General features: G+C 43.4%; 1 protein-coding gene across 1 annotated transcript in view; it reads right to left on the reverse strand.

Annotated features, from left to right (window-relative positions):
• Window positions 1-9,787: 9,787 nt before the first annotated feature.
• The window catches only part of rngtt (RNA guanylyltransferase and 5'-phosphatase), a 146,838-nt gene continuing 140,446 nt past the window's right edge, over window positions 9,788-16,179 (reverse strand). The window contains exons 15-17 of the mRNA XM_021600224.3: window positions 15,778-15,844; window positions 12,208-12,331; window positions 9,788-10,893 (exon numbers count right to left, since the gene is read on the reverse strand). Coding sequence (XP_021455899.1) covers window positions 10,727-10,893; window positions 12,208-12,331; window positions 15,778-15,844 — 358 coding nt within the window. The 3' untranslated portion in view covers window positions 9,788-10,726. The remainder of the gene's footprint in view (window positions 10,894-12,207; window positions 12,332-15,777; window positions 15,845-16,179) is intronic.

A 16,179-nucleotide genomic window follows, 5' to 3' on the forward strand; every position in this document is an offset into this window, starting at 1 on the left:
TCTCGTTGGCTGGCCCTCGCTTCATATTCGTCATATGAAACTCACTGGCTCCAGGTCATCTATAAGTCTTTGCTAGGTAAAGCCCCGCCTTAGCTCACTGGTCACCACGCACCCATAGCACGCGCTCCAGCAGGTCTATTTCACTGATGACCCCCAAAGCCAATTCCTACTTTGACTGCCTTTCCTTCCAGTTCTCTGCTGCCAACGACTGGAACGAATTGCAAAAATCACTGAAGCTGGAGACGCCATATCTCCCTCACTAACTTTAAGCATCAGCTGTCAGAGCAGCCAATCTGTAAATAGCCCACCCAACTATCTCATCCCCATATAATTTATTTTTATTTTGCTCCTTTGCACCCAGTATCTCTACTTGCACATTCATCTTCTGCACATCTATCGCTCCAGTGTTTAATTGCTAAATTGTAATTATTTCGCCACTATGGCCTATTTATTGCCTTACTTCCCGAATCTTACCTCATTTGCACTCACTGTATATAGACTTTTCTATTGTGTTATTGACTGTACGTTTGTTTATTCTATGTGTAACTCTGTGTTGTTGTTTGTGTCACACTGCTTTGCTTTATCTTGGCCAGGTCGCAGTTGTAAATGAGAACTTGTTCTCAACTGGCCTACCTGGTTAAATAAAGGTGAAATAAAAAATAAATAGAAAATAAGGAAATCAGCCAATTGAAATAAATTAATTAGACCTTAATCTATGGATTTCACATGACATGGACTACAGGTGGGCATCTATTGGTCACATACCATATATAAAAATAATAATAAAAGATAAGGGCGTGGATCAGAAACCCAGTCAGTATCTGGTGTGACCACCATTTGCCTCATGCAGCGCGATATCTCCTTCACATAGAGTTGATCAGGCTGTTGATTGTGGCCTGTGGAATGTTGTCCCACTCCCCTTCAATGGCTGTGCGAAGTTGTTGGATATTGGTGGGAACTGGAACACGTTGTCGTACACGTCAATCCAGAGCATCCCAAACATCCTCAGTGGGTAACATGTCTGGTGAGTATGCAGGCCATGGAAGAACTGGGCAATTTCAGAAATTGTGTACAGATCCTTGCGCCATGGAGCCGTGCATTATCATGCTGAAACATGAGGTGATGGCGGACGATGAACGACATGACACTGGGCTTCAGGATCTCGGCACGGTATCTCTGTGCATTCAAATTGCCATCGATAAAATGCAATTGCGTTTGTTGTCCGTAGCTTATGCCTGCCCATACCATAACCGCACTGCCACCATGGGGCACTCTGTTCACAACGTTGACATCGGCAAACCGCTTGCCCACTCAACGCCATACACGCTGTCAGACATATGCTCACTACAGTGAAACCGGGATTCATCTGTGAATAGCACACTTCTCCAGTGTGCAAGTGGCCATCGAAGGTGAGCATTTGCCCACTGAAGTCGGTTATGACGCCAAACTGCAGTCAGGTCAAGACCCTGGTTAAGACGGGGAGCAAGCAGATGAGCTTCCCTGAGACGGTTTCTGACAGTTTGTGCAGAAGTTCTTTGGTTGTGCAAACCCACAGTTTCATCCCCTGTCCGTGTGGCTGGTCTCAGGGGATCCCTCAAGGTAAAGAAGCCAGATGTGGAGGTCCTGGGCTGGTGTGGTTACACATGGTCTGCGGTTGTGAGGCCGGTCACATGCACTGCCACATTCTCTAAAACAACGGAGGTGGATTATGGTATACAGTGCCTTGCGAAAGTATTCGGCCCCCTTGAACTTTGCGACCTTTTGCCACATTTCAGGCTTCAAACATAAAGATATAAAACTGTATATTTTTGTGAAGAATCAACAACAAGTGGGACACAATCATGAAGTGGAACGACATTTATTGGATATTTCAAACTTTTTTAACAAATCAAAAACTGAAAAATTGGGCGTGCAAAATTATTCAGCCCCCTTAAGTTAATACTTTGTAGCGCCACCTTTTGCTGCGATTACAGCTGTAAGTCGCTTGGGGTATGTCTCTATCAGTTTTGCACATCGAGAGACTGACATTTTTTCCCATTCCTCCATGCAAAACAGCTCGAGCTCAGTGAGGTTGGATGGAGAGCATTTGTGAACAGCAGTTTTCAGTTCTTTTCACAGATTCTTGATTGGATTCAGGTCTGGACTTTGACTTGGCCAATCTAACACCTGGATATGTTTATTTTTGAACCATTCCATTGTAGATTTTGCTTTATGTTTTGGATCATTGTCTTGTTGGAAGACAAATCTCCGTCCCAGTCTCAGGTCTTTTGCAGACTCCATCAGGTTTTCTTCCAGAATGGTCCTGTATTTGGCTCATCCATCTTCCCATCAATTTTAACCATCTTCCCTGTCCCTGCTGAAGAAAAGCAGGCCCAAACCATGATGCTGCCACCACCATGTTTGACAGTGGGGATGGTGTGTTCAGGGTGATGAGCTGTGTTGCTTTTACGCCAAACATAACGTTTTGCATTGTTGCCAAAAAGTTCAATTTTGGTTTCATCTGACCAGAGCACCTTCTTCCACATGTTTGGTGTGTCTCCAAGGTGGCTTGTGGCAAACTTTAAACAACACTTTTTATGGATATCTTTAAGAAATGGCTTTCTTCTTGCCACTCTTCCATAAAGGCCAGATTTGTGCAATATACGACTGATTGTTGTCCTATGGACAGAGTCTCCCACCTCAGCTGTAGATCTCTGCAGTTCATCCAGAGTGATCATGGGCCTCTTGGCTGCATCTCTGATCAGTCTTCTCCTTGTATGAGCTGAAAGTTTAGAGGGACGGCCAGGTCTTGGTAGATTTGCAGTGGTCTGATACTCCTTCCATTTCAATATTATCACTTGCACAGTGCTCCTTGGGATGTTTAAAGCTTGGGAAATCTTTTTGTATCCAAATCCGGCTTTAAACTTCTTCACAACAGTATCTCGGACCTGCCTGGTGTGTTCCTTGTTCTTCATGATGCTCTCTGCGCTTTTAACGGACCGCTGAGACTATCACAGTGCAGGTGCATTTATACGGAGACTTGATTACACACAGGTGGATTGTATTTATCATCATTAGTCATTTAGGTCAACATTGGATCATTCAGAGATCCTCACTGAACTTCTGGAGCGAGTTTGCTGCACTGAAAGTAAAGGGGCTGAATAATTTTGCTCAGTTTTTGATTTGGAGTGCACATTCTGTAATATTTGCAGTCAAATTGCCCTCAGAGCATGTCATTTGCCAGTGTATAAGTGACATGGAAATGAGAGGCTGTCTTCAGTTCTACGTCCATGTTTTTCCAAGACTCATCTCAATACTCTAAATGACACTGACTGCATCGCAGCGGCACCATGTCCGTTCCGGTAGTTAAACAGTTGGTGTAATCAAGAGCTAATCTCTTTACCATGCAAATACGTTCGTTAGGGTTTAATTGCATCTGTACCAATCAAGGCTTTTTTTTATGTTGTTGTTGATGAACATAACACTAGGCATCAGAGTGATTCATGATACCTATTCTTCAGCATGAAGTTAGTTGACAATGTAGAAGTTCCACAGGAGGAGGCAGATGGGATCCTACTGAAGTACTATCTTAAATTTGACCAATTTCTCAAAGTAGGAAAATAATCTGGCTGCAACAAGATGTGAATTATGTGATAACATTAATGGATATTTTTTAAGAGGGAATGACACACTTTAAAAGCCTTTTAAAACTTTGAATATAGTACAAGTAAAGAAAAAAAAAACTGGAAAGTTTTCCTGCAACAGGGAGATCAAATTAAGATCCTACATCTGTACATGTGGGAAATAGGACAAATATGAGCACCCACCCATTTGTATGGCTCATCATGTTACGAAAGCCAGAAAAGATACAAAGGACTGATTGTTCTGGACTGGAGGACTTGGATAGCCTGGACCCAGAACATGTTTGTGCTCTGGCCTACTCCATTGTGATTGTCAAGCTGGCATGACAATTCCATCAAGAGTTGGCAAATGAGCAGAAACAGACTGGCAACCAGGCTGGGCATTGGCAGACCAGACAGACATCTGAGGGCCAAGGAATGCATGGGGCTGATAGAAACGTGAGGTCGAGACATTGTGACAGGAGCAGAAGGGCCCTGCCATGCCTACGATTCTGATGCCCAGGATCTACTCCACCTACCTGTGCCAGTTGAACGGCTGGCCGTGACACTGCAGTCTGTCTGATGAGAAAGTCATACTGTACAGTAGGTTCAAAATGGGGCCGACTCATTTTTCAGATGGCCACCTACATGCAATTAAATGTTTAATTTCAGCAAGGTAATTGGGTCAGACCAGACTGATTTAAAGCTAGTGCAAACCGCCCTGTTGAATCAGTTCTACAAAGACAGATGTATTGTGACGTTAGGGAGAGCGGTTAAAGGGGGCATTTCACATCTCTAATCATATTCAAAGTTAGGTTGTTATTAGCTACCTGCTTGCTCCTCTCACCTGCTTGATCAAAGATGCGATTTGGGCTCCCTTTTAAATAATAACAATGATTGTACACACTGCACACATGCACACTCACAATAAAAGACTACGGTTCTTCTTCCCAATGCCAAACCACTCTCAACAAATGCAATATTCAAGATCACAATACATATCGAGCAAAACTGCCATTCGGTCTCTTCTCCTGTGGGGATATGAGTGTGTGTTTGAGTTACAGAATCCCAAAAGGCTGAACCAAGTGTGATCATTGTCCAACCCTGGAGTTAACACACACACACTACAGTTTACCAGCGGCCCACCACACCGGTACCCTGGGTCTCGACCCCGCCCTGTGCAACTGGGGCCTGGACTTTGACGGGCCGCCCACAGTTGGTGAGGGTAGGAAACAACATCTCCACCCCGCTGATCCTCAACACTGGGGCCCCACAAGGGTGTGTTCTCAGCCCTCTCCTGTACTCCCTGTTCACCCACGACGTGCGTAGCCATGCACGCCTCCAACTCAATAATCAAGTTTGCAGACGACACTACAGTGGTAGGCTTGATTACCAACAACGACGAGACGGCCCTCAGGGTGTGGTGTCAGGAAAATAACCTCACACGTTGCGTTAACAAAACAAAGGAGATGATCGTGGACTTCAGGAAACAGCAGAGGGAGTACCCCCCTATCCACATCGACGGGACAGTAGTGGAGAAGGTGGAAAGTTAAGTTCCTCGGCGTACACATCACAGACAAACTGAAATGGTCCACCCACACAGGAGGCTGAAGAAATTTGGCTTGTCACCAAAAACACTCACACCTTTACAGATGCACAATCGAGAGCATCCTGTCGGGCTGTATCACCGCCTGGTATGGCAACTGCTCCGCCCACAACCGTAAGGCTCTCCAGAGGGTAGTGAGGTCTGCACAACGCATCACCGGTGGCAAACTACCTGCCCTCCAGGACACCTACACCTCCCGATGTGACCAATAAAATGATATTTTATATTTTCTTTATTTTTTGCACACTTTTCATACTTTCTAACTCTGAATTGTTCGGACAGGGTTCGTAAGTCAGCATCTCACAGTAAGATCCACTACATCTGCGGTATTCGGCACACGTGACAAATACAATTTGTCTTGAAGTGGTACCAGAGCACTAAGTCTGGAATCAACAAGACCCTGAACAGCTTATTGAAAGCCATAAGACTGCTAATCAAATGGCCACCCGGACTACCTGCAATGACCCTTTTTTGGGGTCTCTTGCACTGACTCTATGCACACACCCTGGACTCTATAAAGTTATTCAATTTTTTATCTTTACCACACACTCACACATACTCCACTGACACCCCAACACACACTATTGTTCAATAGTTTGGGGTAGTTTGGGGTACTTAGAAATTTCTTTGTTTTTCTTTATTCTTTGTTTTTCCATTAAAATAACATCAAATTGATCAGAAATACAGTGTAGACATTGTTAATGTTGTAAATGACTATAGTAGCTGGAAACGGCAGATTTTTTTTAACGAACTATCTACATAGGCGTACAGAGGCCCATTATCAGCAACCATCCCTGTGTTACAATGGCACGTTGTGTTAACAAATCAGTTTATCATTTTAAAAGGCTATTTGAACATCAGAGAACCCTTTTGCAATTATGTTAGCACAGCTGAAAACAATTGTGCTGATTAAAAAAACGAAGCAAAAATCAGGTCTTCTTTAGACTAGTTGAGTATCTGGAGCATCAGCATTTGCGGGTTCAATTACAGGCTCAAAATGTTCAGAAACAAATAACTTCGTCAGTCTATTCTTGTTCTCAGAAATGAAAGCTATTCAATGCGAGAAATTGCCCAGAAGCTGAAGATCTCATACAACGCCGTGTACTACTCCCTTCACAGAACTGGCTCTAACCGGAAACAGAAAGAGGAGTGGGAGGCCCCGGTGATCAACTGAGCAAGAGGACAAGAACATTAGTGTCTAGTTTGAGAAACAGACGCCTCACAAGTCCTCAACTGGCAGCTTCATTAAATAGTACCCACAAAACACAAGTCTCAACAACAACAGTGAAGAGGCGACTCTGGGATGCTGGCCTTTTAGGCAGAGTTGCAAAGAAAAAGCCATATATCTCAGACTGGCCAATAAAAAGAAAAGATTAAGATGGGCAAAATAACACAGACACTGGACAGAGGAAGATTGGGAAAAAATGTTATGGACAGACAAATCTAAGTTTGTGGTGTTTGGATCACAAAGAACATTCGTAAGACGCAGAAATTATGAAAAGATGGGGGAGTGCTTGACGCCATCTGTCAAGCATTGTGGAGGCAATGTGATGGTTTGGGGGTTTGGTAGCGGTAAAGTGGGAGATTTGTACAGGGTAAAAAGGATCTCGAAGAAGGAAGGCTATCACTCCATTTTGCAACGCCATGCCATACCCTGTGGACGGCGCTTAATTGGAGCCAATTTCCTCCTACAACAAGACAATGACCCAAAGCAGAAGTCCAAATTGTGCAATAACTATTTTGGGAAGAATCAGTCAGCTGGTATTCTGTCTATAATGGAGTGGCCAGCACAGTTGCCAGATCTCAACCCCATTGAGCTTGACCGTATGGTACATAAGAAGTGCCCATCAAGCCAATCCAACTTGCTTCAGGAAGCATGGGGTGAAATCTCTTCAGATTACCTCAACATTGACAACTAGAATGCCAAAGGTCTGCAAGGCAGTAATTGCTGCAAATGCAGGATTCTTTGATGAAAGCAAAGTTTGAAGGACACAATTACTTCAATTAAAAATAATAATTTATAACCTCGTCAACATCTTGACTATATTTTCCTATTAATTTTGCAACTCCTTTCATGCATGTTTTCAAGGAAAACAAGGAAATGTCTAAGTGACCCCAAACTTTTGAATGGTAGTGGACACACAAATAACACGCGCACTCATGCATACAAACTCCACACACACATTTTCACTCACCACATACGCTGCTACTACTGCCTATTATCTATCCTGTTGCCTATTCACTTCACCCCTTCTGTACCTATATGTATATACAGTGGGGCAAAAAAGTATTTAGTCAGCCACAAATTGTGCAAGTTCTCTCATTTAAAAAGATGAGAGGCCTGTAATTTTCATCATTAGGTACACTTCAACTATGACAGACAAAATTAGAAAAAAAAATCCAGAAAATCACATTGTAGGATTTTTAATGAATTTATTTGCAAATTATGGTGGAAAATAAGTATTTGGTCAATAACAAAAGTTTCTCAATACTTCCTTATATACCCTTTGTTGGCATTGACAGAGGTCAAACGTTTTCTGTAAGTCTTCACAAGGTTTTCACACACTGTTGCTGATATTTTGGCTCATTCCTCCATGCAGCTCTCCTCTAGAGCAGTGATGTTTTGGGGCTGTTGCTGGGCAACACTGACTTTCAACTACCTCCAAAGATTTTCTATGGGGTTGAGATCTGGAGACTAGCTAGGCCACTCCAGGACCTTGAAATTCTTCTTACGAAGCCACTCCTTCGTTGCCCGGGCGGTGTGTTTGGGATCATTGTCATGCTGAAAGACCCAGCCACGTTTCATCTTCAATGCCCTTGCTGATGGAAGGAGGTTTTCACTCAAAATCTCACGATACATGGCCCCATTCGTTCTTTCATTTACACGGATCAGTCGTCCTGGTCCCTTTGCAGAAAAACAGCCCCAAAGCATGATGTTTCCACCCCCATGCTTCACAGTAGGTATGGTGTTCTTTGGATGCAACTCAGCATTCTTTGTCCTCCAAACACGATGAGTTGAATTTTTACCAAAAAGTTATATTTTGTTTTCATCTGACCATTTGACATTCTCCCAATCTTCTTCTGGATCATTCAAATGCTCTCTAGCAAACTTCAGACGGGCCTGGACATGTACTGGCTTAAGCAGGGGGACACGTCTGGCACTGCAGGATTTGAGTCCCTGGCGACGTAGTGTGTTACTGATGGTAGGCTTTGTTACTTTGGTCCCAGCTCTCTGCAGGTCATTCACTAGGTCCCCCCGTGTGGTTCTGGGATTTTTGTGATTCTTGTGATAATTTTGACCCCACGGGGTGAGATCTTGCGTGGAGCCCCAGATCAAGGGAGATTATCAGTGGTCTTGTATGTCTTCCATTTCCTAATAATTGCTCCCACAGTTGATTTCTTCAAACCAAGCTGCTTACCTATTGCAGATTCAGTCTTCCCAACCTGGTGCAGGTCTACAATTTTGTTTCTGGTGTCCTTTGACAGCTCTTTGGTCTTGGCCATAGTGGAGTTTGTAGTGTGACTGTTTGAGGTTGTGGACAGGTGTCTTTTATACTGATAACAATTTCAAACAGGTGCCATTAATACAGGTAACGAGTGGAGGACAGGGGAGCCTCTTAAAGAAGAAGATACAGGTCTGTGAGAGCCAGAAATCTTGCTTGTTTGTAGGTGACCAAATACTTATTTTCCACCATAATTTGCAAATAAATTCATAAAAAATCCTACAATGTGATTTTCTGGATTTTTTTCTTCTCATTTTGTCTGTCATAGTTGAAGTGAACCTATGATGAAAATTACAGGCCTTTCTCATCTTTTTAAGTGGGAGAACTTGCACAATTGGTGGCTGACTAAATACTTTTTTTGCCCCACTGTAGCTACGGCAATTACCTCGTATCGTTGCACATCGACATGGTACTGCCTATACTGTCTATAGCCATGTTATTTTTACTTGTTATTCATGTATTTATTCCTTGTGCCACTATTTCATAAAAAACAAAACATTGTACACTGTTGGTAAGTAAGCATTTCACTGTTAGTCTACACCTGTTGTTTACGAAGCATGTGACAAATGCAACTTGATTGGTTTCTTTCTCAGTCTATAGTCCATGGCACAATCACCTCCAAATCAAGCCTCTTAATGATTATTTATGTGCGTGTGTGTGTGTGTGTGTGTGTGGGCCTCCAGCTGTATGTGAATGACTACATCTTTGAGGCAGTCGAATACAAGACAAAAGGTAGTGTGGCTTTGATGAGGATTGAGCAGCTTTCATGTGTTGCAAGAGGGGAAAGTGCCTTGGCAGTACAACTCATCTACCCCCCTCTGTCTGTTCCCTGCTGCAAGAAGGGCACAAACAGACAGAAACATTCAGAAAGACAGACACACACACACTAGGCAGACAACAACACAACCAAATACACCAGAAATACGCAAAACATCATACACATGCAGTCACACAGAGAGACAGAAACACAAAGGAATATTCCTCAAATGGTATTTCATTTTAAGATCGAGCAACATGGAATCAGTCGTCTGTAATCAGCAGGAAATAAGTGAGTATGAACAAGTTCTGATGAAAATATGTTCCCTTTTCACATGTATTGCTTTAATGGATCAAACCAAACAACAAATGCAGTAAACCAGTCATATTCTGTTATGAACCAGGGTAGTCCTTAAGGGGAGGAGCTGTTACAAAAGCAGGGGTTGGGGTCAAGGGTTGAAATATTGTCCTACACACATTAGAGAAGAAAAATACAAATGGAAAAACACAGGAGGAGCGGCGTGCTTCTATCATCACATTTCCCAAGCGAGTTGCCGAGTTTATTCTGGGGTCTGACGACATGGTAACGCAACGTGGAGGCAGGGTGCGTTTGTTACACACCCACTGAGGAAAATGCCTGTCATGGTTACTAATGTTGTCAACTACTAAATGTGTCAGAATATGTCAGAGGAATAGCCCTCTCTTGCTACTAAAACAATACATTGAAATATGTGCTTGTGAGTTCCTTCATGTCATTGTTGGGAGATCGAGAAAGGGTGGAGAGGAGGCATCAGATGATTGTTTGTTTCCCATCTGATTACCGCCCTCCCAAATACAAATAGCTAGACAAAACATTTACAAGATCTGCATAGTCAGGTGCTGCTGTAGTCATAATACCAATTCGTCTGTTGTTGACCAATAGATTAGTTGGGAGATCCTTAAGAAAAGGGAAATAAAAAAATAAAATCAAAATTCAACATTATGTTTTTTTAAATCCTTTTAAAGTACCATAGCAATTACAGTGAGAAGGGGTGCTACATGGGGATACCTAAGGGGATCTCTAAGCAATTCAATCAGATCTTTGTAAAGTCTTTAATTAAGAAAGCCTTTTCGAGGCCGACAAACAAATGGTCAGAGATAAGAGGGGCTTCCCAAATGTCTGTGTCACTGAGGGGGATGGCTGTAGCCATGAAGGACCTTCCTCTGCAAGCCACATACACACATTTCTACACTGGCCCAGCCCACTCCCGCTGTGTGGTGCTCTATGGTGCAGCCCGGTTGGGTCTCTTTGGAGCGGGAGGGGGCATGAGCTCCGTGTCTGGGTCAGAGGGGCGTTTCCGGTTCTGTCCTTGGGCTCCCAGGGCACAGCGGTCCAGAAACTCATAGAGGTTTTCTTTCGTGACAGGATACTTGATGCTGTTACACACAGCTGGAAGAGAAGAGAGAGACACAGACAGGAAGTTAGCTCAGACATGATGATGGACTCTTCCTGGGCTTGGTCCACCTCGAAATCAGGCCGTTTCTGCAGCTACACAGAAAAAAAATACCAAAAGTCCAGGTAGTTTTAAACCTTTTCCTTTTATGCCCTACCCCAGGGCACAAGTGTACAGCAGCAACTCTAATCTCTTGTGGACAGACCACATAAACATGAATGGTACCATAGATCTTTCATGATACAACTGGATGCTTGAGAAACCGAGCAACATTAGTTCCGTTTGGGTTTTTTGTCACTGGTTATTTGGACAAATCACGATTTCGCACGCCTTAGGATCTTTCAAATTTCAGAAAGGGCATTCTGTCCATAGACTTGCAAAGAAAGAGGGTGGAGCTCTTCGTTCTGGTTCTACCTCTTCTCTTAACACATTTGGACAACAAATGAAATCGAGAAACTGACCAAGTACGCAGGACTTCAGTTCTGGGTTAACCGATATTACAGCAACTCTAATACACGGTAACCTTCCAAAAATACTCAGATTCATTAGAGGAAGTTTCAGGAACTTCAAAATATATGTTTTCTATGTTTAGGCTCCCTTGACATTTGCAGCTAGAAGGCTGGCAGAATTCAAGCATTCGACAAACAGTTGGGAAACCGAGAAGGCAAAAGGAAATAGTATGGTATACCATCAGTGGACATTGCTACAATAAAAGAAAAACAGAATAATGAACATCATACACAAAGAGAATAAGTTGCTCTCCTTACATGCAAGTGTAATCTCTTTTCTCTTGGGCACACACACACATACACAGTTCTTCTATCCTCGTAGAGACCTAAAATTGATTTCCATTCAAAATAATATTTTCCATAACCCTAAACACTAACCCGTTACCCTAACTGTTACCCTAATTGTAACCATAAACCCTAAGATTAAAATAGCCTTTGTTCTCATGGGGATGTGGGACGTTTTTTCTTGTTTTATGTTTTACTATACTCGTGGGGTCTTCAGGTCTTCACGAGGATAGAAGAACCAACACACACACACACACAAAAGTAAGACTGTGTTTGAAATATAGATGAACTAAGCCATTAATCTAATAGGCCCAGTAATTGTCTTATTGTAGACAGAGATAAAGAGGCTGCAGATATTAATACAGATTGCTCCAGGGCTAGCCAGGCAGTCAGTCAGGCAGCCAGGTAGGACAGGCAGGCATGCTCTCACCCAGTGTGTCCAATAAACACCAGCTGGCAGCCAAATAGCATTGATTTTGTATGGCAAACATTTTGGGGAACACCCTGCTCACTCACCCATGGCTGTGTCGTAAGAGTTGGGGAAGCTCTTGTCTACCCTCTGTCTCATGAACACCCAGGTGTTGTTGTTAAAGGAGCACTCGATGATCTTGTTGTCGTACTGCTTCAGGTCCTTGGAGGCCTATAGAAGGAGAGAGGAGAGTCAAGGTGGTTGGTTTAGAAGGTCAACATTTATAGTATATTATTGACTACAATAATTCTGGTCCTCCGGTCACAATATTGGGACTTACATTATACAGCAGTAACAGTTTGACAGTGTGTACACTGTATGTACAATTGAACACTGCATATCAGGACCTGTATGTGTGTCATCTGTTGCCCATTTGTCATGAGCTTGATTACCTAGATTCTGTTTTCAAAAACTACCATTTGTGCTATTTAGTAGCTGGATTCCTTAACAGCAAATCAAACAGGCACCTTCTACTAATGCAAAGTCAAAGGTGATATAGGATGAGACAAACTTCAGTACGAAGCTCTCATCGCTTTGGTCTTAAGTTCCACTGATATTGACTGTTCAATGATTTAATATCCATCTACATGGGTGAGGTGGTGTTTAAGAAGCTATGGAGAGTGGGGCAGAGATCACACTTCTAGGGCCAAGCTGGGTGGGGCTCAGATGACTGGTGTGGGCCCGCTGCCAGGCTGCCCCTGAGCAGATGAAGGGGCGGCAGACGCCAGGGAGTGGGCAGCCCTGCCAGGAGCACAACACCTTGACTGGCAAGACCAAGCCCTAAGTAAGAGCCCGATTGCTCTTGGAGAGAAGGGCATCTGGGTACTCAACAGGGAAGGGAGGTAGCTGTGTGTGTGTGTGTGTGTGAAGAAGAAAAAAAAGGGTGTTGAGAGTGGGTTTGTTTGAACGAGACAGAGGGGACATGCTCAGGTGGACATCACACCACAGAGAGCATGACCTTGAAAAAGAAAGTGGGATCAACCCAAAATCACACATTTTAAGTACACGTTCTCTCACACTAGCCGTATCACTAGTGTCTCAGAGCCAAGTCGCAGTACGCCGTTATTAAAATGAGAACACGCACACATTTAGCTGTCGTGATCTGTCGATTAGGTTCCATTTCCAAACCAAACACATTTTTCCCCCAGACCTTCCTAAGAATAGCTGAGAGACTAAACTCAGGAGGAGTGACAGAACGGGCGAAGAAATGTGTTACACAAAGGCAAGCGGGGCGAGCTGCCAAATAACAATGCAGGAGGCAAGTTTGTCAGGCAGGGAGTGGAGTCTGTCCTGTTTGCTGGGATCCCATCCTAGTTGTGTGTGAAATGCTGGCTGCCTTGTCTCCCCACTGCTTGGTGTTTAATCCGTCCAAATCCACTTCATTATGGTCTCACTCCTGCAGCCATCTAGCAGGAGACTCCGTGCAAAGGAAAACTCACTATCACCCCAATCTATTATTCTGTGTTTTCAACTGGACTATATAATAACTACGTCAATCTGTCCTCCATGCCCCCCTCTTCCAATCATGGCGAGTTTAGGACCAGCAACTCCGCTACGGGGGGAAAAATGATATTGTGCTTCATCATAGTGTCACAACTGTGACTGATTGACTCATAAACAACATGACTCCGTTAAGAACAACAGCCGTGCCTTAACGCCTCTACACAGCCACCTTTTAAATGGGAAGAGTGTTAACAGTCTCGCACTGTGCCATTAAGTGAGGTCAATGTCTGGCTACTGGAGGAGATGCTGTTGTTTCCACGTAAAACTATTAACAGATGCAAATTGGTTTCGTTTTGGAGAGAGATTGAAGGGTATATTGATTTCTGTCTGCATTAAAGCAGTCAATTATCTACTTGGAAAATATCCAGGGCCTTAAAAGAAGACAAAACAGGCAAATCATAAGAAGTTGCTTCTGTACGGAACAAAAATAGAACTCCTAACAAGCATATCAAATCAAGATCTCTTATGTCAATTATTCTTCCTAAAATTACTAAAGAATTGAGTCTGAAATTACCAAAACAATCTAGAGGCAAACAGGCATACATAAAATGTGTCCCATTAACTAGTGCTTCATTTGGAAATCGGGAGTTGCCGGATAAAATAAAGTGAGGGAGAGAGGGGGGTGGGGGGGGACCTGGGGGGCTCTGAGCTGAGGTACTGGAACTCATTAAAAAAAGAAAAATCCCCTTTTTAATAAAGCATTGCATGCAGTATCATCAATTTTGCGCAGTGGCATAGAGCAGTAGAGTAAAGGTGCTTGCAGAAGTTTCAAACATGGAGAAACGTTTTTTTGTAGCTTTGGGTCCGGGAAAAATGTGGCCTTTTATAAACGCATTTCATGCAATTCGACGACATTTTACATGACTGAATCTTTCTTTTAACGCTGCACAAATGATCAAAATGCCAGGCTACTGACAAACTAAGAATATCTGAGATCAATAAAAACAACCATGTCTTGAATCCACCAATAATTGCCTAGGCCTAGGTGTGTGACATATTGCACAATATGAGGAGGAAATTATAGCCCTAAAAACAGCTTTACAATTTCACTGACTCACCCAATGACGTGCCTCTCACTCACCTGTGATGGCAGATGCGTTCGTGCCAAAAGCTTAGCTCTCTTATTTTACTCTGTAAAACAGTGCTGTTCGCTCAATAGGCCTATTTGGAAGATAACACATTTTTGGTAGCCTACAGGCAGATTAGTCTTCTCTTTTCAGCAGGAGCCATTTTCTTTCCAACCTGTGTTCTCCTGTGATTGTATTTGAAATATTTGCGAAAGGACTGTTTTGGCTGCATGCTGTTCACAGACAGACTTGCGCACGTTCCTGACTGTAGGCCATGCCTCGTGATTGGGCTACACACCATTTAAAAAATAAAATAAGCTATTGATCCTCTGTGGCTAAATTATAAGTCTACTCCTGGTGTAGTATTCTGAATGATTTATTTTCAGTGAATCTAGTTGTGAGAGATTCAGGCGTGCTTCTCTCTCATACCACATTGACGGCCATGCGTTGGTCTGTCTCTGGGCTCCAATGTTGCGCAAACCATTAACCCGGGCCGGCCCAACACAAATCCATTTTTAGAATATCAAGCATGTTTTCACATTAACGTTTTTTAGGGGGCAGGAGAATTAGAAAAGATGCAACTCGAATTTACACTGATCGCTTTTATTGGAAGTTTTACATTGCAAAGAGTGAAAATAATTTTTCATGGCAGGAGAGCTACCGGTACGAAACAGTCCAAAACTGAGAGGTGCCGGATCCTGTTAAGGCAGGATCCGGATAAAATTAAGCACTGCCATTAACCCACACAAGTATAATACAATGAGACTGAGATGCATTACACTGTCCCTCCCCTGGGAAATTGATCACTATCTGGGCAGGTGATGTACACATTGACATACTCCCACACCATTAAAGGCTCCCTCTCGTTTCACTGGTACCTGCTGTTTTCACCATAAACGCTGGTGGTGTCTGACTTAAACAGATCGGTCATAGATGGTGCAGGCTCACTTGGAATTGTTAGGCAGATATTTTTTCATGGCCTGGGCTTACAGCATTCTGTGTGGGTGTTGGGTTGAATTTAGCAACACATCCAGCTTCTTGTCTCACCTTCATCTGTGCAAAGGGCATGTCATGGCTGCCGACGTAGAGCAATCCAACAGTCTGGGGAAGCAACCTGCAAAGACAAAACATCTTCATTAACACCCCAAGACACCCTGAGGTCACCCTGAGCGTCAAGCGCAACACAGCACCCTCCGCTCTGCTCGTTAGAGAGAGAGAGAGGGAACAATGGCTCCCTCGACAACAGAGTTAGCCTACTACTGCACACCGCTGATTACCAGCTAGTAACAGAATGATATGCTGCCAACATCCACCATCACACCTCCCATCTCTGGGTGCGTCGCAATAATAATCGGCTTTGTACTGAAGTGTGCACTCATTCTTATACCAGTCATTTCCTTTCAAATCAGTGAAGGGAACAAGTATAGACATTGGGAGGAAGGAAAGATG

This window comes from Oncorhynchus mykiss, chromosome 4 (assembly GCF_057628025.1).
Source record: "Oncorhynchus mykiss isolate SJ-2025 chromosome 4, ASM5762802v1, whole genome shotgun sequence".
Classification (NCBI taxonomy): Eukaryota; Metazoa; Chordata; class Actinopteri; order Salmoniformes; family Salmonidae; genus Oncorhynchus; species Oncorhynchus mykiss.